This window comes from Bubalus kerabau, chromosome X, assembly GCF_029407905.1.
Source record: "Bubalus kerabau isolate K-KA32 ecotype Philippines breed swamp buffalo chromosome X, PCC_UOA_SB_1v2, whole genome shotgun sequence".
In the NCBI taxonomy this organism is placed as follows: domain Eukaryota; kingdom Metazoa; phylum Chordata; class Mammalia; order Artiodactyla; family Bovidae; genus Bubalus; species Bubalus kerabau.
Window position 1 is genome coordinate 139,030,079 of NC_073647.1, and position 24,812 is coordinate 139,054,890.

Genomic DNA, 24,812 nt, shown 5'->3' on the forward strand with positions numbered 1-24,812 from the left:
ATTACAACTATGTGAAAATATGTGTGTATTTAGACAGATCAGGAAGGTATGGTAAATGAAAACAGTCACTATATTATAGAGATGAGATTTTATGTAATTCTACTTCTTAAAATAATTTTATTTTTGGCTGTGTTGGGTCTCTTGCTGCCTGGGCTTTTCTCTGGTTCCTGTGAGTGGCGGCTACTCTCTAGTTGTGGTGCATGTGTTTCTCATTGTGGTGGCTTCTCCTGTTACCGAGCACAGGCTCTAGAGCACATAGGCTCAGTAGTTGAGGCTTCTGGGCTCTAGAGTACAGCCTCAGTAGTTAGGGCACAGGGCTTAGTTGCTCCGTGGCATGTGGAATCTTCCCGGACCAGGGATTGAACTTGTGTCCCCTGCATTGGCAGGTGGATTCTTTCCCACTAAGCCACCAGGGAAGCCCTGTAATTCTACTTTTAAAATAATTTTTTGTGATGTGATTACATTGTGTGTTAGTCGCTCAGTCATGTGCGAATCTTTGCAACCCCATGCACCGTAGCCAGCCAGGCTCTTCTCTGTACATGGAATTCTCCAGGCAAGAATACTGGAGTGGGTTGCCATTCCCTTCTCCAGTGGATCTTCCCAACGCAGGGATAGAACCCAGGTCTCCTGCATTGCAGGCAGATGCTTTACCATCTAAGCCACCAGGGAAGCCTGATTACATTATTTAATGTAAGTTAAAAGAATCGACAGAAGACACATCTCAGTCTGGCAGCTGATGCTAGTTATGCCTTAATATCCATTATCCCTTTCTTTTATAACAATAGAATCTTAGGTGGGTACATAACTGCTCCACACAGCCTCCCTTGTAGCTAGGCATTATGATGGGACAAAGTCATATCACAGCTAATTAAATATGAGAAATGGGTGCTGTTAAACATAAAGAATCTGTCCTTTGACTTTTTCCTTCATCTTGTTATCTGAAATGTTGCTGGTTTTGCTACTGCATATACTGTGGGTGGGCTGGATCTGATATGCATTTGATTAGATGAGAGACTGCTTCCCAACTTAATGAATGAGAATATGTGTGACTCATGAGGACAAATTATGTCTTCTATTCAACCAGTGTCCAGTACAAGCTCTGAAAACAAGATTATCCATCCTATTTTTAGAAATCAAATGAGGCTATATTAATATTGAAGTGTATGCACATGTTAAATATATTCTAGTGGGAATTATATACATTTACTCCAATATTCTTTATCATTTAAGAGAATGTTTTAATGGAGAATGAGATCCATTTATAGGCTGCTTTGCCTGAGTTAAATCAGGAAATCAACCTTCACATTTTAAATATTAAGCAAAATCAAAAATTATATTTTTAAAGTACAATAAATAATGCACTTTGTTTAATGTCATAGCCTTAGGTAAGGTTTGATGTAATCTAATAGCTTGGACCACCACAAAAATTCATTAATTGGTACTATATCAGGAATGAGAATTTATCAATTCAAAAGGAAATTGATAGATATTACTCAAAATAGTCTTTATACTTAAAAACAAATACAAAGTACAACAGTGAAGCACATGCAGCATTCTGTCCCAGGTGTTTTCAATGCTCAATAATAATTATGTATGCTATGTCATGCCTTCTATAGCAACAAATTCATTATTATTTTTATTATAATTCAGAATGGGTCAATCACAAGCTGTTCTGTAAAAACAACATGCTATTAATAAGAAAAAAAAGACACTGGAGGCTGACTCAAGAGCAGCCTTTTATTCTGTGAATTCTAATATTTATGCTAAGCATGTCCTGTTCAGATATTTTTTTTAATGAAGGAAAATAAAAATTGAATTAAAGTTCCAGAGATGAAATACTCACCATTTCTTGAAGAAAATCTTATACAGCTAATTTGAGGGCACCTATTTGAAATTATTTAGATTAAAATTCTGTCAGTAAAAAAATACCTGTACCTATGGTAATACAGAAAGGGCTTTAAAATCTGTCACACGTTTGCTTAAGAGAGCATACTGAGCACTTGTATATATTTTGTTTTCCTTTAATGCACATACTCATTTATAGACAGACAAGCAGATTGTTGAATAATTTGGTTTTCTGTCAATTAGCTGTGCATTAAAATGATGGAGAGTTATTAATAAACAAGTCTTGACACCAGGCAAATAATTCCTTTTCCTCTTTTTCCAATTCGTCATCTGACAGTTCTTTAACTTTCACAATGTCAAAAGATGGGGCGGAGAAGACAACTGTCTCTTTCTGCTTTGCACCTGGTATGTCCATTTTTGGTTCCTAGGTAGAATTATAAATAAAAATGGAAAGTGTTTTATAGTTGGTTTCTACTATTTTATGTTTTCATATTTTACTGTTCATACTTAACCTCATCTGAAAAAAATTTATAGCAGATTTTTAAAAAACTACAAAGGAAACATGAATACTGTTCATTGAAAATATTCTTGCAATGTAGTATACTGAAGCTGACTTTCCACACTATAGATCTTAATAAGTGTAGATAGAAATTACTTCCATTTTGAGAAATGCAACATTAGAGATGTGCTGAATCAACAGTATCAATATACAGAAACAATTGGGCTTTTTGCCAACTCACACTGATGTAGAGCCAAGATGGCTGGTATTTATCAGAATAGCTCTTTAAGAATTTTTAAAACATGTGTTACCAAGAGGAATGTAGCTTTATACCATCTAAAGTGAAATGAAGTCGCTCAGTCGTGTCCGACTCTTTGTGACCCCATGGACTGTATAGCCTACCAGGCTTCTCAGTCCATGGGATTTTCCAGGCAAGAGTACTGGAGTGGGTTGACATTTCCTTCTCCAGGGGATCTTCCTGACCCAGGGATCGAACCTGGGTCTCCTGCATTGTAGGCAGACACTTTACCCTCTGAGCCTAAAGTAAAAGTGAAGTCACTCAGTCGTGTCCGACTCTTTGCTACCCCATGGACTGTAGCCCACCAGGCTCCTCCGTCCATGGGATTCTCCAGGCAAGAATACTGGAGTGGGTTGCCATTTCCTTCTCCAGGAGAATCTTCCTGACCCAGGGATCAAACCCTGGTCTCCCGCATTGCAGGCAGATGCTTTAACCTCTGAGCCACCAGGGAAGCCCTAAGCCTAAAGTATATACCAAATGTATGTTTCATTCGTGAATTTGTAGATTAGGAAAATTCTACCTAAGGAAGTAGAATTACCTACAGTTTGAATATTGTCCAAAACAATGAATTCAGTACAAGTTAAACTTACAGACCCCACAGAAGCATTTTTTTCTTTAGCCATCTTATAAGCTCTTTTCATTTTTTCAACTTTCATTAGAGCTTGTTTAGATCGACGACCCAGATGTCTAATTTGACTTTGCTGTTGGTAGGGCCGATATAAAGGTTGAAGACTTGACAAGGATAAAGGGGACCTAGAAAATATTTGTAGTATAGACAGAAAAATTGCACAAAATAAAATTTACATGTAAAACAAGTTCCAACTTTTATTAAAGCACCCTTTAGCAACTATATCGTAAACCTCAGTGCTTGGAGCAATATTGCATGTAATTATTTAGGCCAAAGTTATCATTTTTGCTTGAGTTACACAGCATAGTTCTTTCCCACTTATGAAGGTGTATGCTTATGTTCCTGCTTAGTTGCTTCAGTCATGTCTGACTCTGTGCAACCCTATGGACAGCAGCCTGCCAGGCTCCTCTGTCTATGGGATTCTCTAGGCAAGAGTTCTAGAATGGGTTGACATGCCCCCCTCCAGGGGATCTTCCCGACCCAGGGAGCAAATCCGAGTCTCCTGCATTACAGGCAGATTCTTTACTGCTGAGCCACCAGAGAAGCCCATGAAGGTGTATAGACGATGTTTATGATGATGATAATGAAAATTACAAAATGTGGTATCAATTTAAAATCAGTTTTCCTGGAAAACACCATGTAATAGCCATTTGACTCTTTCAGAAATATATACTATATATGAATACCAACAAATATTAAATTTCATAATGGCTGAAACAAGTTGTTTATATCAGTGTTGGAACCAGACATGGTTGGTGCCATGCTCTTAGTTCCCTTGGCCATAGGGCACATATACCCAACTTCCAACTGTCAGCATTGGCTTCATTTACTCTGAAAGCTTTCTTATGGAAACAAGAGCCCATGTGCAGGGAAAGTGTCCCAGAATTAATACCTCCCCTCCTAAGTTACCCTTCACCACTGAATGATGGGTGTTGGTGTATAAATATCCCAACTCCCTTTCCCTCAGTGGGATAACTTGAGTTGCATGTTCTACACTGGCTAGGTCATTCCCAGAAAGGATTAAACTCATTACCCACAGTAACAACTTGCTTGCGAACACACACTGTTTTGGCTGCTGGGCCTTCCTTGTTTCACTTTTCTATCCCTTGAAATGACTTAGCACAACACCCGCTCTCATCAATGGTTCTTGGGATCCACCCCTGAAATAAACTACTCATACTCAAATCCTTACCTCAGGGTTTGCTTCTGGGAGATCCCAAACTAAGACTGCATTCAAAGGAGTCTTTATGAAAGTACTTTCCCCTCTTCAGTTGATTTAGAATATGGTTACTTATTTGGCTTTTTAAGTGACTCATTCTTGGATAATCAGTAGCATGAGTCTAAATAGCAGGGAGCCTACAGTTATATATGGTGGCAGAGAAAACTGCATCATTTATTTGACCTTGGTGGTAATAGGGTTAAGTCCTCTATTCAATGCTTATATGGATAAGTTAGAGAAATCTATTTCATGATGACAGACTGCGCCCTACACTAGGCCATCTGTCTGGCAAATGTACAGCCTTGATCATAAAATAAATGGGATAAATCATGTTATTGGGTCAGCAACCACTCATCTCTACTCCTGGGAAAAAACCCAATGTGTTTGCCTGACAGTGGGTCACCAGTGTCTTTTCATGTACTAAAGCAGTATTTTTTCATTTCAAATATAGCTGTGTGAAAAGAGACTACCAACAGGTCCTCTTCAATCTTATTATTTTCTTTTTCTTAGGAAAAAAGCTTAATTTGTAAACAAGATGGGTTAGGTGAGGTTTGGTAATGGAAAGAAAAAAAGAATATAATTGGTATAGCCATAGTCTGTCCATGTTGTTTCAGATCATAATACAGTCCATTTTGCTATGACATGTTTTTCTGTAATGTGAACTGGCTCACATGTTATTGGTAAAGAAGGGAATAATGTCACTGCAATTTATATGCAATTTATCCTCTGCAAAGGGAGCCAGAATAGCAAGACTAGAATTACAACCTTCAGCAGAAAAGGAAAATGTTTTCCTCTGTGCAGCATGGGCAATGAGAGCCCTTTTGGTTGCATTTATGAAAATAACAATAACACTGGCACCTAGCGCTCTCTCCCCATAGAGCCCCCCAAACACACACAATCTACCCTTACTGCCCTCCACCCTACTTTCTGCCTTGCGTGGTTCCTGGTTTGTGGCAGGTTGCACTGCTTTTCATCTCTACTTAAAAAGTCACCACACTGGTCCAGCGCTTCACTTCCATCTGTACTGTCTCAGTGCCCACTACTTCCTCTAATTAAAGGGTCACCAGTATTTTCACTCTACATTTTTGATATTTGCTCTGGTGGCCTGTCTGGTGATACAAGTTATCTCCCCAGGTACCAAATGTTCTTTCTGCTAGTGCTCTGTTTACAAAGTTGCATAAAATTTGAGCAATCTGCTCCAACCCATTTTTTTTCTCACATGCTCTGTTATTATCTTTCCTGAGCTATTTAGCAGAATGTGAACATTTCCAGAAATTCCCCTAGTATTGTAACTCCAGTGAAGTACCACTTTTACCTAACTTCAGAAACAATCTGTAGCTGGTGCTGACGCATCTCTTCTGTTTTTGGTCTTTGTAATAGATACTTCATTTCTTTTTTTAGACGTTTTGAGATTATTCCAGACTCGGCATAATCAACTATGTCATACATTATCATTGTCCTGGGAATGTTTTCGAGGCTTAATCTTCGCCAACAGTTATTTCTGCCACCAGAAGATGCAGGGATCTCATCCAGATGACTGGAATACTATATGAAAAACAACCAAGCATGATTGGCTGTGGTACTCCAGAAGTTTTTAGGCACATTTCCCAAGAATCCAGTCAAATGCTACTTCATTCAAAAAGCATTCCCTGACCCCATCTCTGGACTGTATTGAGATCACTCTTCTACGCTCTTATTACTGACTACTTGATGTTCTAGCTACTTGTGTATATTTTAGCTCTCCTGCTGTGACAAGGCAGGATCCCTGTCACATGGTATTGTGCACATAGTACCACACTCACTGAATATTTATTTAATGCATAAACACTAAATCTTTAAGGTAAATATAACTCAGATAAAATTGAAAATAGTGGTATGATCTACATACCTGGCAATGCTTGTTCACGACATGCTTGCACTGAAAGCACAAGCCTTTTGAGAAATAATTAGTTCACCTCTGGTGCTAAGTGGTGAATTTCACCATTTTCATGTGGAGTATTTGTAGAAATCCCACTTTTCTTTTTTTACATTTAAAATATCCAATTAGGAATTTAAAATGTATATATAATCAATTCAACCTTATAAATGTTCATTTAAGAGACAGGAATAGAGCAGGAGAAACTACTATGCTAGGCATTTAGGGTATCTCTCTCATACACACACACATCCCCTCTCTCTCTTGCATTCTCTAACTCACACACATACAAGCAGTCCTCCCTTTGCATCATTTAGGCTTGTACAAATTCCAATTACCACTATTTAGCAAAATAAGCTTAGCCCTTCAACAACACAGTTCAAATTTCACCTACCACAGTATAGCTGAATTAAATGCATAAAGTACAAACTCTGTTGCTAGCTCTTCAATGCATAGATTACTACAGAAATGACAGGTGTGCGTGGTGGTGGACGACAAATCACGTCACTTTTTTCAAAGTGTGACAGTGATTGGACACTGTAGATCTGCTTTTTAGTTCACACACAGACAGCAAAGTATGTAACTGTGTTGTCTCTTTGTCTCCCAGTGATAAACCCATGTGACATTTTACCAATAAAGATAATCAAAAGAGGGAAAAGTCCAACAAAGAAACAAAAAGTGGTAAAGCTGGAAGTGAAATTCAAATTAAATGTAAACAGAGTTCTAGAAGAAACAGGTGACCATGGAGATGTTGATACTTTCATCATGCAGGAGACTGCAGCTAGGCTGCTAGAGGGACTTAGTGAAAGTGAACTTATCAACATAGATGGGGAAAATGGCAATGATGGAAAGGGTAAAGTTTTCTTAGAGGAAGTAATGTTGGCAAAAAAGAAACTTCAGAACACTTCAAGTACAAAGTGTTCAGAACACTTCAAGTACAAAGTATAGGGAATTCCCTGGTGGTCCACTAGTTAAGACAGTGCTCTCACTACCAGGAATCCAGTTTTGACTCCTCGTCAGGGAACTAAGACCCTGCAAGCCAGGTGGAGAAAAAGTACAAGGGGTAAAATATTGGTGGGTGATGCAAACTCAGGAGTATGAAAATTTTCCAGGGCATAGAGAAGATGCTCACCCCTTACTGTAAATTATATAAGACTAAAGCGGCAAGCACTGTTAAAATAACTCTTGATAAACTAGCTTTTTTACAGGTTTTTTTGAGAGTCACATCTCTTATAATTCACCAGTTTAAAGTGTATAATTCAATGGTTTTTAGTATATTTTAAATGATAAGCTTTTTACAAAGAAGTAAAACATTTTAAATTCTGAATGTTTCTAATGTTTTAAATTACAGTGTACTAAATAAATGTTTTGCTTTTTTCATTTTCCTATATAACATAGAGTAAGGGAGTTTTTAATGTTTTGATAAGGTTTTTTTAAAGGCACAGAACAATCACGATTTTTCCCATTGATGATTAAGTTTGGTCTGCATGGTTTTAGCTTTCATGGTCATTTTTATGACCCTGTACTACCATGCAAAGTGAGGACTGCCTGTACATTTTATTTCCTGAGAGTGGAATGGCAAAATGGGTAAACATCTCAGACCTGTCAATGATTTGCTTTGTACTTATTAACTATATGACCTTGGGCAAGTTTTAAAAAATCTCATTAAGCTCCATTTTTCTCATCTTTTAAAGGGTCACAAACTTTACAAACTTGAAGGTTAAAGGAGATAATATGTATTTAAAGAGCTAGAAATAAGGCTGTGTCGATAAAGGGCTCAATAAGTGCCAGCACTCATCATATCTCTTTCAATGTTTATCTGGGAACTTCTTTCTGTGACACCAGTCCTTGGCATAGTCACAATCTGCAAGGATGTGACCCACATCATTCACAAAGATAGTTGACATCCCCAAGCTCTACTTCTTCCCTGGTTCAGTTCTCTAATCTTCTAGGTTAGGGCTTTAAAAGAAAGAAAACACAACTGGGAATCTCTAAAGCGCTGCATTAATTTCATGTTTCACATGGAAGCAACTGAGTGAATAGTTAAGGCCATATATTACTACTATTATTATTACTAGCTAGAATTTGGGATCCCTTGTTTCTTTAGAACTATAAAACAGGGGTTATAATAGTATCTACTTCTTAGGGTTCTTATGAGAATAGGAGTTAGTATTACATCAGCATTTGCTATCATTACTATTCAGGTTTCCAGTTTAAGTTCCCTGATTCAGCACTGATGTCAGACCAGTTATGCAAACCAGAAACCTAGGAGCCATGTTGGACACCTTCTTTTATCTTACTTCTCTGTTCCCAAGGCCCACTGCTTTTATTCCCTAATTATCTTCTGCATCTCCAGCTTCACTGCCCTAAACCAAGGTACCACCATCTCTCCAAAAATACTGCAGGAACCTCCAAACAAGGAGACAGTTCTTGCTGTCCTCTAATCCCTTATCTACATTGCAGCCAGACAGATCTCTTCAAGTATTAGCTTGCTGCTGCTGCTGCTAAGTCGCTTCAGTCGTGTCTGACTCTGTGCAACCCCATAGACGGCAGCCCACCAGGCTCCCCTGTCCCTGGGATTATCCAGGCAAGAACACTGGAGTGGGTTGCCATTTCCTTCTCCAATGCACGAAAGTGAAAAGTGAAAGTGAAGTCGCTCAGTCATGTCCGACTCTTTGCGACCCCATGGACTGCAGCCTATGAGGCTCCTCCGTCCATGGGATGTTCCAGGCAAGAGTACTGGAGTGGGGTGCCATTGCCTTCTCCCAAGTATTAGCTTAGATCACCTCATTTCCTAAGATACTGTACCAGCTTCTCACTGCATACAGAATCAAGGAAAAAAATAAACACCTTACTATGGTCAAAAGCCCTGTATGATGATCTTTTGCCAGCCCTCCACACCTTCTGCGCCCTCCCTTCTCCAGGCCCACAAACTCTTTTTCAGGCCCTCCAGTTCATCCTATCATAGAGCCTTGCCTGGGGTGCACCACCTTGAGGCTGTGACACATTGTTGATTGCCTGCCTATCAACCATTCTCCAACTCCCTTGCTTATGGAGCCCTGGTTTTATTTATTTTTCACGTACAGAACAGACATAAGCTCTGGGAAGGAAGGCCCCAGCATATGAACCGTGATTGTCCTACATCAATTATGGGAAAATGATCCCATTTCCCTTTACAGTGATTGGTTTAGGGGGAGCATGTGATCCAGTTCTAAGAAGATCTCAGAAGAAGTCTGCTGGGGGATTCTGGGAAAGATTTTTCTTCTTGAGATAAAGAGGAAAAGATGCTGAGTCTTCTTCCTGCCTTTGAGTATAGTTGAGAATGTGCTAGTCATCTTGTCACTGTGTGAAGGAAGCTGAAAGGACTGTAGAGAAGCTGGCTAAGAACCCTGTTACCCTGGAGTTGTGGCACTAGCTATTCCATGATGCTCCTGTCCAGGGACATTCTAATGTGGGAAAATAAATGTCCTTCATTGTTTAACCCTCTTGTGGTTGCAGATATTCTGTTACTTGTAGCAGAAAGCACCCAAACAATAACAGATCCCTTCCTTACTAGGTCAAATCTCCATCATGTACTCTTTTTAGCTCCATGCATTTACTTTTTATTTTTCAATTTTTTGTATTGAGATAAAAATTTACATAAAATTTACCATTTTAAAGTGTAAAATTCATAGTGTGTAGTAAATTTATGATATATATCACTACTAATTCCAAAATATTTCCATCACTCCCAAAAGAAACCCCACATTCCTAAGCTATTACTCCCCAGACACAATAAGCCACATATTATATGATTCCATTAATATGAAACATTCAGAATAGGCAAATTCAGAGAGATGGAAAGCAGATTAGTGGTTGGTAGGGGCTGGAGTGAAGGGGGAATGGGGGAATCCACTCAATGCATGTCAGGTTTCCTTTGGGGTGACAAAAAGGTTCTTAAACTAGATGGTAGTGATGTTTGCTGGAATCAAGATTGCCGGGAGAAATATCAATAACCTCAGATATGCAGATGACACCACCCTTATGGCAGAAAGTGAAGAACTAAAGAACCTCTTGATGAAGATGGAGGAGGAGAGTGAAAATGTTGGCTTAAAGCTCAACATTCAGAAAATGAAGATCATGGCATCTGGTCCCATCACTTCATGGGAAATAGATGGGGAAACAGTGGAAACAGCGTCAGACTTTATTTTTTTGGGCTCCAAAATCACTGTAGATAGAGATTGCAGCCATGAAATTAAAAGACGCTTACTCCTTGGAAGGAAAGTTATGACCAACCTAGATGGCATATTCAAAAGCAGAGACATTACTTTGCCAACAAAGGTCCGTCTAGTCAAGGCTATGGTTTTTCCAGTGGTCATGTATGGATGTGAGAGTTGGACTGTGCAGAAAGCTGAGCACCGAAGAATTGATGCTTTTGAACTGTGGTGTTGGAGAAGACTCTTGAGAGTCCCTTGGACTGCAAGGAGGTCCAACCAGTCCATTCTAAAGGAAATCAGTCCTGGGTGTTCTTTGGAAGGAATGATGCTAAAGCTGAAACTCCAGTACTTTGGCCACCTTATGAGAAGAGTTGACTCATTGGAAAAGACTCTGATGCTGGGAGGGATTGGGGGCAGGAGGAGAAGGGGATGACAGAGGATGAGATGGCTGGATGGTATCACTGACTCGATGGACATGAGTCTGAGTGAACTCCGGGAGTTGGTGATGGACAGGGAGGCCTGGCGTGCTGCAGTCCATGGGGTAGCAAAGAGTCAGACATGACTGAGCGACTGAACTGAACTGATGATTGTACTTAATGCCATTGAATAGTACACTTTAAAATAGCACATTTTGCATTTGGAGAAAAGTCTAGGGTGGTAAATGAAGCTGTAACTTCTACACATGACATTACTATTTTTAAAAAAGCATCTATTGGGTTATCTGCCTGGTGAGATTATGCAACTATTTCTTTTTTGTTATTATCCTTTCTAATATAAAAATAAAATAATAACAAATCTGAAAAAAATAAAATAGCACATTTTATATTGTGTGTATTTTACCACAATAAACTAATGTATGATTCTTACTTCCTGAAAGATAGGGTCACAAGGCTTATTTTGCTGTTGTTTGTTTTCAATATCCAAATCTAAATTTCTTACTTGCATGTAATCTTTCAGGGTGACAATATCTATGTCATCAGTTATTTTGAACTTCTGGAAAAGACGTTCATCTTCCTTAATTTGATGATAAAATTTCTTTCTCCCCATTATTTTGTAAGCATCAGCCTCAGCCTATAAAGAGAAAAAATTTACTTTTAAAATACTAATATAATAGCAATAACTATCAGCACACATTTTACATATTTTTGAGACAAATCCATCAAATATTGTTCCTTTCTTCTAGTAACTTGCTGTTCAATAAAAAGACTGTATTTACAAAGAAAAGATTATGTAGATTTTTAAACCACTTAAAATCTGTTTCCATAACCATATCTACATAGTTTTCAAATGCAGCGAGAGGAGTAGCAGAGTCTACAATCCCCAGAGGACCAGTCTTTTTTTTTTAATCTGTTTTTCCCCCTTAAAAAAACATAATTTTCCTTTAAAAAGCAAAACAAACCTCTAACGTCATTCATGCTGTCAATGCAGAGAAAGCCTATCTGGTTATTAAACAGGTTGCCCTAGGAACCGCAATGAAAGGTACCGGGGCCAGCTCTCTTTTATGTGGTAGTTAATACGTCGCCCCCAAATGGAAACATGTACGTTTCAGAGTGCTCAGACCTCCCTCTCCTTCAGGCTCTTCTCGGTAGCAAAAGAGCAGCAAACAAAGGGTTTTTTCCTCTCCCAAATGTCAACATTTTGTACTCAAGGAAAGACCTGAGAGTGCAGAGACAGAAGAATCACAGAAAACATGGAGGCTCAAATCCTGTCTAGCCATATTTGCTTCATACCTTTTCATGTATACCTGTCCTTATGCTAAGAGCTATACATAGACTGTGAATAGAGACTTCAGTGCTCTCCACCCTCCTCCCTACTCCGCCATAAGTATGTGCTGACTCTTCTAATACATATTTATATTACATATCCATGCTTCTGGCCAGAGATTATGCTTATGTGAAGGGAGAGTGGCATAGATGAAAATTCAAGCATCGTTAGATTCCAGATCAATTTCTTTTTTCCTCTGTATCTCAGAATGTGATACTGTGAAAGTGTGGGAACTCTGTTTTCATGCTGATATTCGGCTATAGAATTGAGACAGGATTGAAACTCAGAATCTCTGTTCTTTTTACTTACACAAAATAACAGGAAGCCTTAATGTATTTCTTATTTCCATTCTCACTTTTGTTATCCAGAATATTTCCTATGTATTTCTTTATTTAAATTGCAAAGTGAAGAACACAGACACATGGGGAAAATGAAAGAAAATATTCAAATGGTTGTAGTTTGATTCCAAATGCACTAAATCAAAGGCATAGAAACAGTTTTCTAAAAATGTGATGGAACCTTCCTTTAGGCAGATCATTTTTGTTTTCCCTTTCATTAATTTCCTTAAACACTATGCATCTAAAGAAAAGGCAGTATATTGGCACGTGTCTCCATTATGCTTTCTTGCAGTTTCCTGTGGGTTCTAATTCTCATTCCCACAATGACACTAAAGCTAAAAGCAAATAGTTGTACACTGAAAAGATCTGAAAACCAGATAATTTCTGCCTTGAGAATTTCTTTAGTAGATATAAATGTATTTTACTTTAGTTCAGGTTACTTAGAAAAGGTATTTCTGGGACTTCCCTGGCTAAGATTCTGTGCTCCCAAGGCAGGGGGTTAAGGTTTGATCCCTGGTCAGGGAACTAGATCCCACATGTCTCAACTAAGACCCAGTGCAGCCAAATATGTAAACACATATTTTAAAAAGAGATAAAAAGTATTTCTTGTCAGTTCCTCCCTACTCTACTCCACTCAGCCACCACTACCAATCTCTCCAAGCCCCAGTTTCCTTATTCGTACAGCAGCTCAGCTGTGTGGCTCAGGTGTATCAAGCCCATTCCAGTCTCTCAGCCAAAAAACCCCGGCGCCTGGCAGCACAGGGCAGACTTGTTGCCCAGCTGTGTCAGGGGCTTGAAAAAAGTTTGCCCTCCAGTGGCCAAGATGTTCTTTCTCAGACATTGGCTGTCTATGGCCAGGTTCAGAAAGTCCTTCTGGGTAGGAAGGGATGGGAATGAAGAAAAAGGGAAGAAAGGAGAAAAGAAGGGTAAAATTAGGCAAGGATTCCACGAGAGCAGCCAGTCAAGACTAGAATTCTAGAGGCAGGTTCCATTCTTAGTGGGTGACTCAAAGGGTGAGAGGGCTGTTGTTTTTGTTGTTTTTTAGTCCCTAAGTTGTGTCTGACTCTTTTGCGACCCCATGGACTGTAGCCTGCCAGGCTTCTTTGTCCAAGGGATTTCCCAGGGAAGAATACTACAGTGGGTTGCCATTTCCTTCTCCAGGGGATCTTTCCGACCCAGGAATTGAACTCGAGTCTCCTGCATTGGCAGGCAGATTCTTTACCACTAAGCCACCAGGGAAGCCCAGGTCAGAGGGGGGCATCTCTAAATTTGATACCTCTCCTGGAGCTAGCATAGCTGTGGCCCAGAAGCCCCCACAGCCTTGTGACTACTTGCTGGCCAAGATCTACAGTTGGGCTTGTTAAGTTACTCTCATATCTCAAGTCACTTCCCTCCCTGGCTGGAAATTCTCACTCATGAAGGTAGTAATAAATGCTCAGGAACAGGGTATCTTGGTTTAGAAAAGTTCAATTATATATAAGCTCAGAATTAATAAAACCACCATCACTACTAACATTGTTCAACCCTGAAGTGTGCACAGTATGGTGGAACATTGTTTCCACCGTGAAGTGTGCACAGTATGGTGGAAATATGAAGTGTTCAAGTCTCAGTTCTGGCTCTGACAAGCCTCTCCAAGTTCCAGCTTCCACACAGGAAAAATGGGAATGACACGTACCTCATCAGAGTTATCAGGGGGCCACATAAGAAAACTTATTTAGTAGGGTTCCTGACTCAGAAGTGGTTAAGAACACGGTTCTGGAGTCAGGCTCACTTGGTCTTGATGTCAGTTCCTTCACTTTGTAGTTGTGAGACCTTAGGCAAGTTACTTAATCTTTTAAAACATGAAGACAGTAACAGAATCTACATTCTAGAATTTATGAGAATTAAATGATAATAATGTGCTTAAAATGTTTAACATCATATTTGATGGTGCTCAATAAGGGCAGCTATTATTAACCATGTTTTTTACTTTTACATAAACATTCAATCCTCAAAAAGAACAGGGATTTTCAATATAACAATTGCTGGATGTTAAGGAATTGTCAACTACCCAGAGGTGTCTAGGTCATGACACTCATAAAGATGTCTAGGCACCTTTATGACAGTGCTTGTCAAACTATATTGTGCCTAGAATCACCTGGGGGTCCTGTTAAAATGCACCTGTTGATTCAGTGGGTGTGAGGTGGGGCCTGAGAGCCTGCGTTTCTAATAAACTCCAGGGAATGCCATTGCTGCAGGTCTGCAGATCACACTTTATTTTATATTTAGTTTTAAAAACTGTTTTTGGTTTTTGTATAGTTTCCTTTGTTCACAGACCACATTTTGAGTAGCAAGGCTTTAGAATATTCTAAATATAGTTGGTGGACTACTATATGACAACCCTGTGTAGATAAGCATTGCTCTGGAAATAGATCACTGAAGTAGGTAAATGAAATTAGATCTTTTTTATACACATGACTATTCAATTGTTCTGGCACCATTTAAACTGCCTTTAAACCTTTGATAAAAATCAACTGATTATATATGTGTGGGTCTATTTTTGAATTATCTTTTCTGTTTCATTGATCTACATGTCTGTCTTTATGCCATCATTATAGCGTCAGGATTACTGTAGTGTTTTAAGTCTTGGAATCAGGCAGGGTAAATTGTCTAATTTCGTTTTTCTTCTCTAAAGTAGTTTCAGTTCAGTTCAGTTCAGTCGCTCAGTCGTGTCCAACTCTTTGTGACCCCATGAATCGCAGCACACCAGGCCTCCCTGTCCATCACCAACTCCCAGAGTTTACCCAAACTCATGTCCATCGAGTCAGTGATGCCGTCCAGCCATCTCATCCTCTGTCGTCCCCTTCTCCTCCTGCCCCCAATCCCTCCCAGCATCAGAGTCTTTTCCAATGAGTCAACTCTTCGCATGAGGTGGCCAAAGTACTGGAGTTTCAGCTTTAGCATCATTCCTTCCAAAGAAATCCCAGGGCTGATCTCCTTCAGAATGGACTGGTTGGATCTCCTTGCAGTCCAAGGGACTCTCAAGAGTCTTCTCCAACACCACAGTTCAAAAGCATCAATTCTTTGGTGCTCAGCCTTTTTCACAGTCCAACTCTCACATCCATACATGACTACTGGAAATTCTATATCCTTTCATTCGTTTTTGCTTTTGTGTGTGACAGTGTGTTTGTAAATACATGAGAAAGGCTGTTGGAAAATTATAAGGAAATGAAACTGGAAATGGATATAAGAATGAGGGGAAAGATGGAACAACAAAAAAGAACTGGTGAAACTCCCTTCCTTCATAAATGAACTTAGATTAAATATCTGAATGGACGAAAACTGACTTACTTCTTTTACATTAAGAAATAAACTTAATAAAGTTGCAGCAGTTTGCTCAAGACATAGTGTCTATTATACATTCAAAGAGCAAAATAATTTAGTGACCTTAGAGTCACTGAAATTTCCATTTCTACAGGTTTTCTACTAACTATGAATCCAAATAGTGCCAGAGTTTCTTTTGAAGCTGAACTAAAGGGTAAAAGGAACCCTAAACTGTTCAAGTTAGGTATGTTCTGACCATTTACAAGCCTTTACAATATTTAGTGAAAAAAGCTGAATAGTATAATCTCATTTAAGAAATAACAAAATTTTTAGCAATATATTCATATTTTTATGGAAAAAATGAAGGATATACAACAATTAACAGTGATCATCTCAGGTAAATTAAAGCTGCAGCACAAAGAGGAAAGGTTTATTTTCCTTTTTAAAGAAATCTCTGTGCTATTTCCTTTTTTTCAACAGTTACTTTGTAATTAAGATAAATTTAAGTTACTATACAGCATTTTTAATGCCTTGTAATATATGCACAGTGCTTTCCAGTCATGGACTCCAAGCTTCTCATTTGCAGCAGCCTGGGCATAGCAGGGTCTGCTAGGAACTGTCTTGGGAAAACGTAAGTTCCTAAAAAAGCCCCATTATATAACCTCAGAAAAGAAACAACTGATGACATTTTATAGGGACAACTATAAGCTTATTCTGTAGATATATATGATATGAATTTATCTCTGGAATGGAGAATAAATATATACTTTTGCAATTTAAATCATTCTATTGATATATAAATGAACAAATATTAATGTTTCTGAAACACCATATTCCACATGAAACCACTAGTCCTTATGCTACATTTCTGAAGCCAAGCTAGGGCTTCCCTTGTGGCTCAGCTGGTAAAGAATCTGAAGCCAAGCTAAATTTTCTCTGATATTGCCTGAGAAGGCATAGAAAAGCAGTCTCTTTTCCTTTTCTAATATCCTGTAGAGAATAAATGTTGCACATGCTGGATCTGGTCAGAAACTGCCAGGGTGTGTGGTCTTTTATTCTGAATACATGCCAGTACTGATAATTTCAGGTGGGTCATACCTTTCATGTAAAATATTTCCAGAAGTCTACAAGAAAATAACCTTTGATATATGGTTTATAAAATGAGAATGTACCTTTTTTAAAAAAAATCAATTATACTCATGTAAAAGGGTCAAAGGAATAAAACTTTTGTTGTAGATCCTTGCTATTAAAAATATGGTCTAGAGACTTCCCTGGTGGTCCAGTGGTTAAGAATCTGCCTTGCAATGCTGGGGACACAGGTTTGATCCCGGGTAGAACTAAAATCCCACATGCCTTGGAGCAACTAAGCCTGAGTGCCACAACTAGAGAGTCCGTGGTGCAACAAGATCCTGAGTGCTGTAACTAAGACCCAGTGCAGCCAAAGAAATAAATATTTTTAAAAAAATGTGGTCCATGGATCAGCAGCAGTTGCAGCACCTGGGAACTGGGTAGAAATTCAGAATCTCAGGCTTCATCCCAGATTGACTGAATCAGAAACTGTATTTTAACAAGATCAGGTGAGTCCTATGCGTAGACACAATTGTGATGAATATTCATGAAAGTACGAAGTATAAGAACTCATGTAAAAAAGGATAAATATTTTAAAAGTTCCTTTTCAATACTCTAGCATACTTTTTCTAAACAGGCTACCAGAATCAAAGAGACAATGATAAAATACCATTAAAACAAAATTGCATCAAATGTTCTACATAATTAAAAATAAAAATATTTAACAATATAATTAAATTATCACAATAAACATTAATATAATTAATAATAAAACTCCTGACCAATAAGTCACTGTAATTCATTATTAACAAATCAAAATTTTTGTACAAAGAAAACTGATGGGTATTTTCTAGGTCCTTATACAAGTACTTCATTCCAAATATTTTTTTTTAGCTAATAAGCAAAGACACTTTGAAACATGATGCTTAAAAAATACTACCTGCCTGCTGGGCTGTTTAATGGTGAAATAATGTAATCTGTATATTTTGAATGCAATTTAGATATCACAGAGATGTTAAGAAGCTAAATTAACACAAACTCTACATCATGAAACATCACCTCACTTGACGGCTTTAAAAATTTTTTTCCGCTGAAATACTTATAACCATGGCCTTCAGTGTGAAGAAAAATTTTAAATACGATGAAAGGTGGAAATATTTCGCCACTAAATCTGAAATAAAGACCAAAATTAGTCATTTGGTATCAGATTTGGGACTCGGTTATTTCTCCCTCTTGTACTTAGGCTCATTCACATAGTTTCTTACATGCAGGTTAAAGGCTATACCAGGGCATGAAAAGAACTAGCAATGAAACGGATCACAAAGGATGAAAGAGCCCCACTTTGGCATGTGTGCTCACAACTATTCTCATACGTGTGTCAGACTGAACACATCACAGGAGATGAGAACTACTCTCAAGGCAACTTTTGGTCTGAGAGAGTCATGCCTTGGCTTCTTCACATGATAAATGTAAATAAGAACAAGATACTTAATTTGTAATTATAACGTGAGAAGTTATGAGGACTTAAGAAAATAAATTTCTAAGGTTTCTTCATACTAAGTACTTCTTGAAACGAATCTGCATAAAAACATTACCTGAATCTAACTTTACACTTCATGCAAGGATCTTTAACAAGCTCAGCCTCTAAGGGGCTCACTTTCTTCAAAATTTCATGTGTCACGTGATGTTCCTGAAATAGATGATGGTGCTATCAATGGAACACAGTACCCTGCCCAGGCACAATTTACTGAAAACAACACAGGAGGCATGGTAAAGTGAAAGTACACCAGACTTAGTATTCTAAAGATCTGAGTTCTAGTCTTGGCTCCCTCACTTATCATCTGTGTCACCTTGAGTCACTACTTTATCCCTTTGGCCTCCAAGTTTGGGTATGTATCCCTCCTTGAGATCCCAGGCACTGTTCTTTCCCTAAGACAGCACTTTTCACAATGTGCTGTAACTAACTATAAATGTGTCTGTGTTTCCTACTAGATTGTAAGCTTCATGAAGGCAGGGGCCATGTATTTCTTTTTTACCATTGTATTCCTAGTATGTAGTACAGTGCCTGGAACACAGCAGGTACTAAATAAGTATTTGATGCTGAGTGAATCACTGTAAAATGAGGATAATAATAGAAATGGTACTAGATTTTAAGTACCTTTTATATACCACACTATATTAGGTACCTTATACACATAAATATTTGAATATTATCATTCCCATTTTACAGATGAGCATGCTGAGGCTCTGGGAGTGTCTGTAACCCATTCAAAGGCATAAAAGTAGTAAGCAGAGAAACCAGGACTCAAACTTAGATCTGTTTAATTCTAAAGCCCCCATTTCCCCCCTCTATGATCCTGCCCAACCTTTATGCCTATGACAATCACATAAAAATGTACACTACAGGGCTTTTCAAATGACAAAGCATTATTAATGTAAGGTATTGCAGTAACTTGAAGTGTTAGGTTAACAGATTAAAAAAAGAATTTCTTTCTTTTTCTCTGTTACTAAAAGAATCTAAAATTATGACAAACCAGCATTACAATAATTAAATACACGTTCCCCATGTGAAGACAATAGACAATGGACCTGAAATGTCACAGGTTTACCTGAGTGGGTTTTCTCTGAGGTATTCTGCTTTTGCTGACATCAGAAATGGGTCTGTAGGTCAGATGGTGAGAAAGTGTACACATTTCTCAGCGTTTATCATTTTTTTCAGAACTGCTAAAATTCCCTTAATGTGACTATTACTAATTATAGACTACTGTAATCACAGGTGATTTTATTAGGAGACTATTAGGTACTATATGAAAGAAGGCTTAATACTCTGCCAGGGTTGCCAGAGTTGTTTCTTTGGGGAGTGGGGGGATGTGCACCTTTTCGTGTTTGTTGGTTTGTTTTTATTCAAATAGGACTATATTATTCATAATGTGCTGCACTTGCCTTGTTTACTAATGAGATATTTTAGCTACCTTCTATTGCAGAATCATATGCAAGGCTGCAAGGCTTAACAGTATGAAAGTTATCAACATTTATTTAACCAGTATCCTATCGATGGACATTATAGGGTTTATTTTCTTTGCTGTTATAACAATACTGCAATGAAATTATATATATATTGTAGAATGGATTCCTAGAAGTAAAATTGCTGGGTGGACAGTAAAGGCACTTTTAATTCAGAGATTTTTAGCATTGTAAGATCACTGTCTCACATCTTCAAATAAGGAATGGAATTTTAAAAAATCACATTGGTTTCAGAAAAGAAACAATAGTTACTCAGGTTAAAAGTAAATCCATGTATACCCATGGGTGGTTCATGTTGATGTATGGCAAAAACCATCACAATATTATAAAGTAATTATCCTCCAATTAAAATAATTAATTTTAAAAAGTAAATCCAGAAATATCCATTCAGGGTTAACCAAAGAAGAAATCCCACAACCCCCTGCAATATGATTAGATTCAAAGAGAAGAGATTTTAAAAGGCTATATATTCTATCTTTATTTAACACACCTTTTACCTTGATAAGTAATTATATCTGTCAGAGCAAACAAAAAGCAAAATACATACCGCTGCACAAATTGTACGCTTAAGGAGTTGAAACACAGTTTTGTCGAGATGAGATAACCAAGCTTTCTGTATGATGTGAGCCGAAACATCTTTATTTCTGAGAGGAAACAAAAGAGCTTAAGATTTGTGAAGTAGTTTTCATTTTCCTAAAATCTTGGGGAACTCTGAATTTATGCTTCCTCCTCTTGCACCTCCTCATCCCCCACCCTAAGTCTGACTTAATGAGGAACATTTGGATGTGGTAATTAGAACTGGTCATCTGTAGAATCTAGTCAGAATGAGGATATGAAATACTTGAGAATATTTCCCTTGAGATTAAAAAAAAAATCCTGGTAAAACTTTATCATCAAAAAAATGTTGGATACAGGAAGCTTGGGGCTGGTGCACTGGGATGACCCAGAGGGATGGTATGGGGAGGGAGGTGGGAGGGGGGTTCAGGATGTACACCTGTGGCAGATGCATGTTGATGTATGGCAAAACCAATACAATATTGTAAAGTAAAAAAAAAAATTAATTAATTAAAAAAATAAATATAAAAAATGTGCTTTCTAAAAACATCTATGACCTAAAATGATTCCATTAGAGTTAGTTCTTAAAAACATTGTCCAACTAGTTCAAATGCTAAGAAAATAGAATATAGAATATGTGAAGTTACAGGAGGCCCAATGTTCTTCTGGGAGCGGATGACCATGCCCTAGAAAAAGAAATTCCCTTCTCTGATCTTTGTTTGAGCCAGTCTCATCCCAGTCAGGAGGTCAGAGCATCATTCTACTTTGATCATGTACCAGCACTGGCAGATTGTCGGAATCTCACTCTCCAAGAACTGCCCCCTACAACCCTAATTACCCCTCACAGGGTTACATGCAAAGAGAGGTACTCCTGTATAGCGTCGCTGCCGGCTGGCAAAGTGCAGACTACAAGATGTAGAGCAGAAAAGTCCTCAAGTATGGAAACAAACCCTTGAATAGTAGCTGATGCCATCTATTAACTTTCTGCAAATTGCTTACCTTCTTCCAATTGCTACTTCCTCACTTACAAAATGTGGTAACAAGACTGCATCACAAGGTTGTGTTAAGATCAAAGAGATGTGTGTTAACATGCTTTGTCAATTATGAAATAGTATAATTATAATTATTATTCAATTCAAAAGTAATTTTAAAACACACAAAAAACCCCTCTAATTTACAAAACAAGAGGTGTTGGATGTTAGCTGGGTAAACACCATACGGAAACTGTCCAGTTGTAGAAGATGATACAAGGCAAAAGATGGCTACTTACTGTTGTTTTTCCTTTGTCTTTACAGTATTTGACAAATGTACTTTGTGACCTTTTCCCAAGTGTGGATTATCTGATTCTGGGACACCAGTAACTGGTGTCTTCAGGGAATGACTCATTTTCCTCCCAATGAAATACTCTGAAAGTATATAAATTAAACATTTGAGGTCATAATCTATGTTATTACACTGTTTGGATGAGACTCAAGTTCCATATAATTGTTACGCTAATTCCAGAGCCCCTGAAAAAGGAAGGTTGCATAGACCTCAATGTCACTTACCTCCTTTGTGTGCTATAAGAATTATGAGGTATATAGGAAAGACAGTGTATCTACCCATAGCCTTTTAATTGGTCTCCTGGTCTCCAGTCTCTTCATCCTCCACATTGCAGCTGGAGTTGACTTCTGAGAGTAATAATCCAACTGTATCACTCTTCAACTTAAAATCTTTCAGGGACACCTCATTTCCTCCAAGCTAAAGTGCAGACTCCTTAGAATCATGGGCAAGTCTTTTCACAATCTAGCTCCATTCTCTCTCTAATCTCAAAATACCAACTTTCCACTAGCATTCCTCTCTATACTCTACAAGAATAAGAATTTCTTGCCAAAGTCAGTGTTTTACAACTCTGTGCTGATGATCATGCCATTTCCTCTACCTGAAACAACTTTCCTACCGCCAGCAAACATCAATTCACCCTTCAAGATCCCACCTAAGTGATGCCTCTTCTCTGAAGTTTTCCATCGTCTCCTTTTTACAGAACTACTCACTACTGTCTTCAAGGTTCCATAATACTGTATATGTTTTTCTTTCACAGTACTTCTCATATGCACCATAATTTTATTTCTTGGCTGTCATTCCAACAAGTTGGTTGAAGGCAGGAGGCATCTTGCTATCCATGGAATCCCCAATGCACATCAGAGTGGATGGTTTTTATATGCTTTCTAAAAACTTTTCATCCTGGTTTTATCATGGAATAGCTGTGAGACTTTGGGCAAGTCCCTTAACCTCTCAGTAACTCAGTTCCCTCTCTGGTAAAGTTAGAGGATGTGTAATAAGTGATCTGATTCCACCTCTGATTTTCTATCCCTTACACATGACTCCAATTTGGAAGCAGCTCCCAAATTCTTAGTCACTGCTGAGTGTCTTGTACTAAACCAGGGTCTCTTAATCTTTTCTTTTGGTGCCATGGACCCCTATGGACAAACTCCTTCTAAGAACTATGTTTTTATATTATGTATTTATATTAAATACATAATATAAAATATATGGGATTATGAAAGACTCCAATTATCTTGAAATTATTGTCAAAATATTTTCAAAGACAAAATTCTAGAAATGGGTCTTCTTTATGCATTAAATAATATGAGAGCTCTGTACTTGTGAAGTGGTAATAAGTAGAAACAGTATTTCAAGAAATTTGCTGTTACCGTAATGTGATATGAAAATACTGTGTTTTCTATTGATGACAAAATCACAGGTACTGCTGATACTACTGTGGTTTGTTACCTACATATATTTGAAAGAAATGCTAAAGTTCAGGTAGACGTTTGGGAAAATAAAGTTGCAATTTTTTCCCAAGTTCACATACTCCCTGAATTAAGACTTCCTGCCCTAACTGATCACTTATAAGTCACACTTTTATATACATATGACATTCCATTACTGAGGCAGAGCCTTCAGAGTCTCAATATTTCTCTTTAGAAATGGGGATGGGGATGGCTTGGAATACACTGATCTCTTAAGAAAGAGAAAAGCAGTCCTTAACATCCAGGAGCTGGCCTGGCATTCACAGCTGGGCTTAGGTGTTAACCCTGGCTTCCTACCACCACCCAACCCAGAGCAAAGCCCTGCTTCCTTGAACCCGCCCCCAAATCACCCAACCAAAGCCCAAACCCTAGAATAAATCTTTCTAACACTCTCTCACTGAGATGCCCCACTGTTTCCCAAGGTGTGCGTTTTCCTAGCAGCTGCAAGAAACAAACCCAACTTGTTCAACTACAGATGTGTTCCTTGTGGTCTTTGGCTGGAGGGCAGAGACACAGCACCACACAAATCCCCCAAATCTTCTAGATGCCTGCCTGGATGGGCTTACACTTGCTATGGGGTTAGATGTGAAATACAGAACGAAATATTATAGGAAACACAACCCCATTATGAGCCACTGTGACAGTTGTTGAGGTGAGACCACAGGCTTTAAAGCTCGACTAGGTAGATATGGATCCTGACTTCCCACTTTCCTTCTCTGTGGCCTTGCACCTATTCTGTGCTTCAGGTTCCTCATCTACTAGATGTGGAATAGTAACCGTGTCCACCTACTTGGGTTGTTGGAAAGAGAAGACAATACGTGTATGGAGTTTAGGTAAGGGCCAGGCATAGAGTAAACGCTGTTGCTTGTTGCTATTCTTGTCAATAAGATAATTATTACCATTATTACTTATTTCTATTAGTATTAAGGGAACAACAGTTGATTCCCAGTAAGAGACAGAAGCTTAAGTATTTTAAAGAAGAAAAAAAATTTCAGGGTCTTTCGAGATGAAAGGATGTGGCAAATCAGTTTAAATTTAAAATCTTAAAACTGTCCCGCCCAGAGTGGAAAAAAAACCCAACAACAAACACCACACAAGTAAAAACCTTTTGTGAGGTAAATCCAGGCCCAGAGGTCGGCGGTTTGCGTCTGCGAGGCTTTCGACGCCGCCCGAGGCCTGACGAGCGCCCCCACCTGGCGGCCTCCGCACACAGGGTTCTCAGCCTACGCCGCTGGGCGTCCAATCACCGCGGCGAAGGCCGATTCCCAGTGCGGCGCGGGCTGCGGCGCCTCCCTCCTCGCGCCCCCGCGCGCGGCCCACGCAGAGCTGGCGCTTTCCCGCCGCCTAGCAACCGCCGGCGCAGGGGCG

General features: G+C 38.6%; 1 protein-coding gene across 5 annotated transcripts; it reads right to left on the bottom strand.

Annotated features, from left to right (window-relative positions):
• Positions 1–696: 696 nt before the first annotated feature.
• CXHXorf58 (chromosome X CXorf58 homolog) lies at positions 697–24,723 on the bottom strand. Of its 5 annotated transcripts, none has more exons than XM_055565568.1 (9): positions 21,923–22,057; positions 20,645–20,741; positions 19,683–19,734; positions 18,669–18,763; positions 18,133–18,244; positions 11,540–11,671; positions 5,805–6,034; positions 3,233–3,395; positions 697–2,269 (listed from the first exon to the last, which is right to left on the bottom strand). In XM_055565568.1, the coding sequence occupies exons 2-9, from the start codon at positions 20,731–20,733 to the stop codon at positions 2,096–2,098; spliced, it is 1,047 nt and encodes a 348-aa protein (XP_055421543.1). In that variant the 5' UTR covers positions 20,734–20,741; positions 21,923–22,057; the 3' UTR covers positions 697–2,095. The 5 variants fall into 5 exon arrangements, with proteins under 5 accessions (XP_055421543.1, XP_055421545.1, XP_055421544.1 ...); XM_055565569.1 differs by lacking the exon at positions 19,683–19,734 and adding an exon at positions 24,550–24,723 and having other exon boundaries at positions 708–2,269; positions 5,937–6,034; positions 21,923–22,058; XM_055565567.1 differs by lacking the exon at positions 19,683–19,734 and adding an exon at positions 24,550–24,723 and having other exon boundaries at positions 710–2,269; positions 21,923–22,058.
• Between the last annotated feature and the right edge of the window lie 89 nt (positions 24,724–24,812).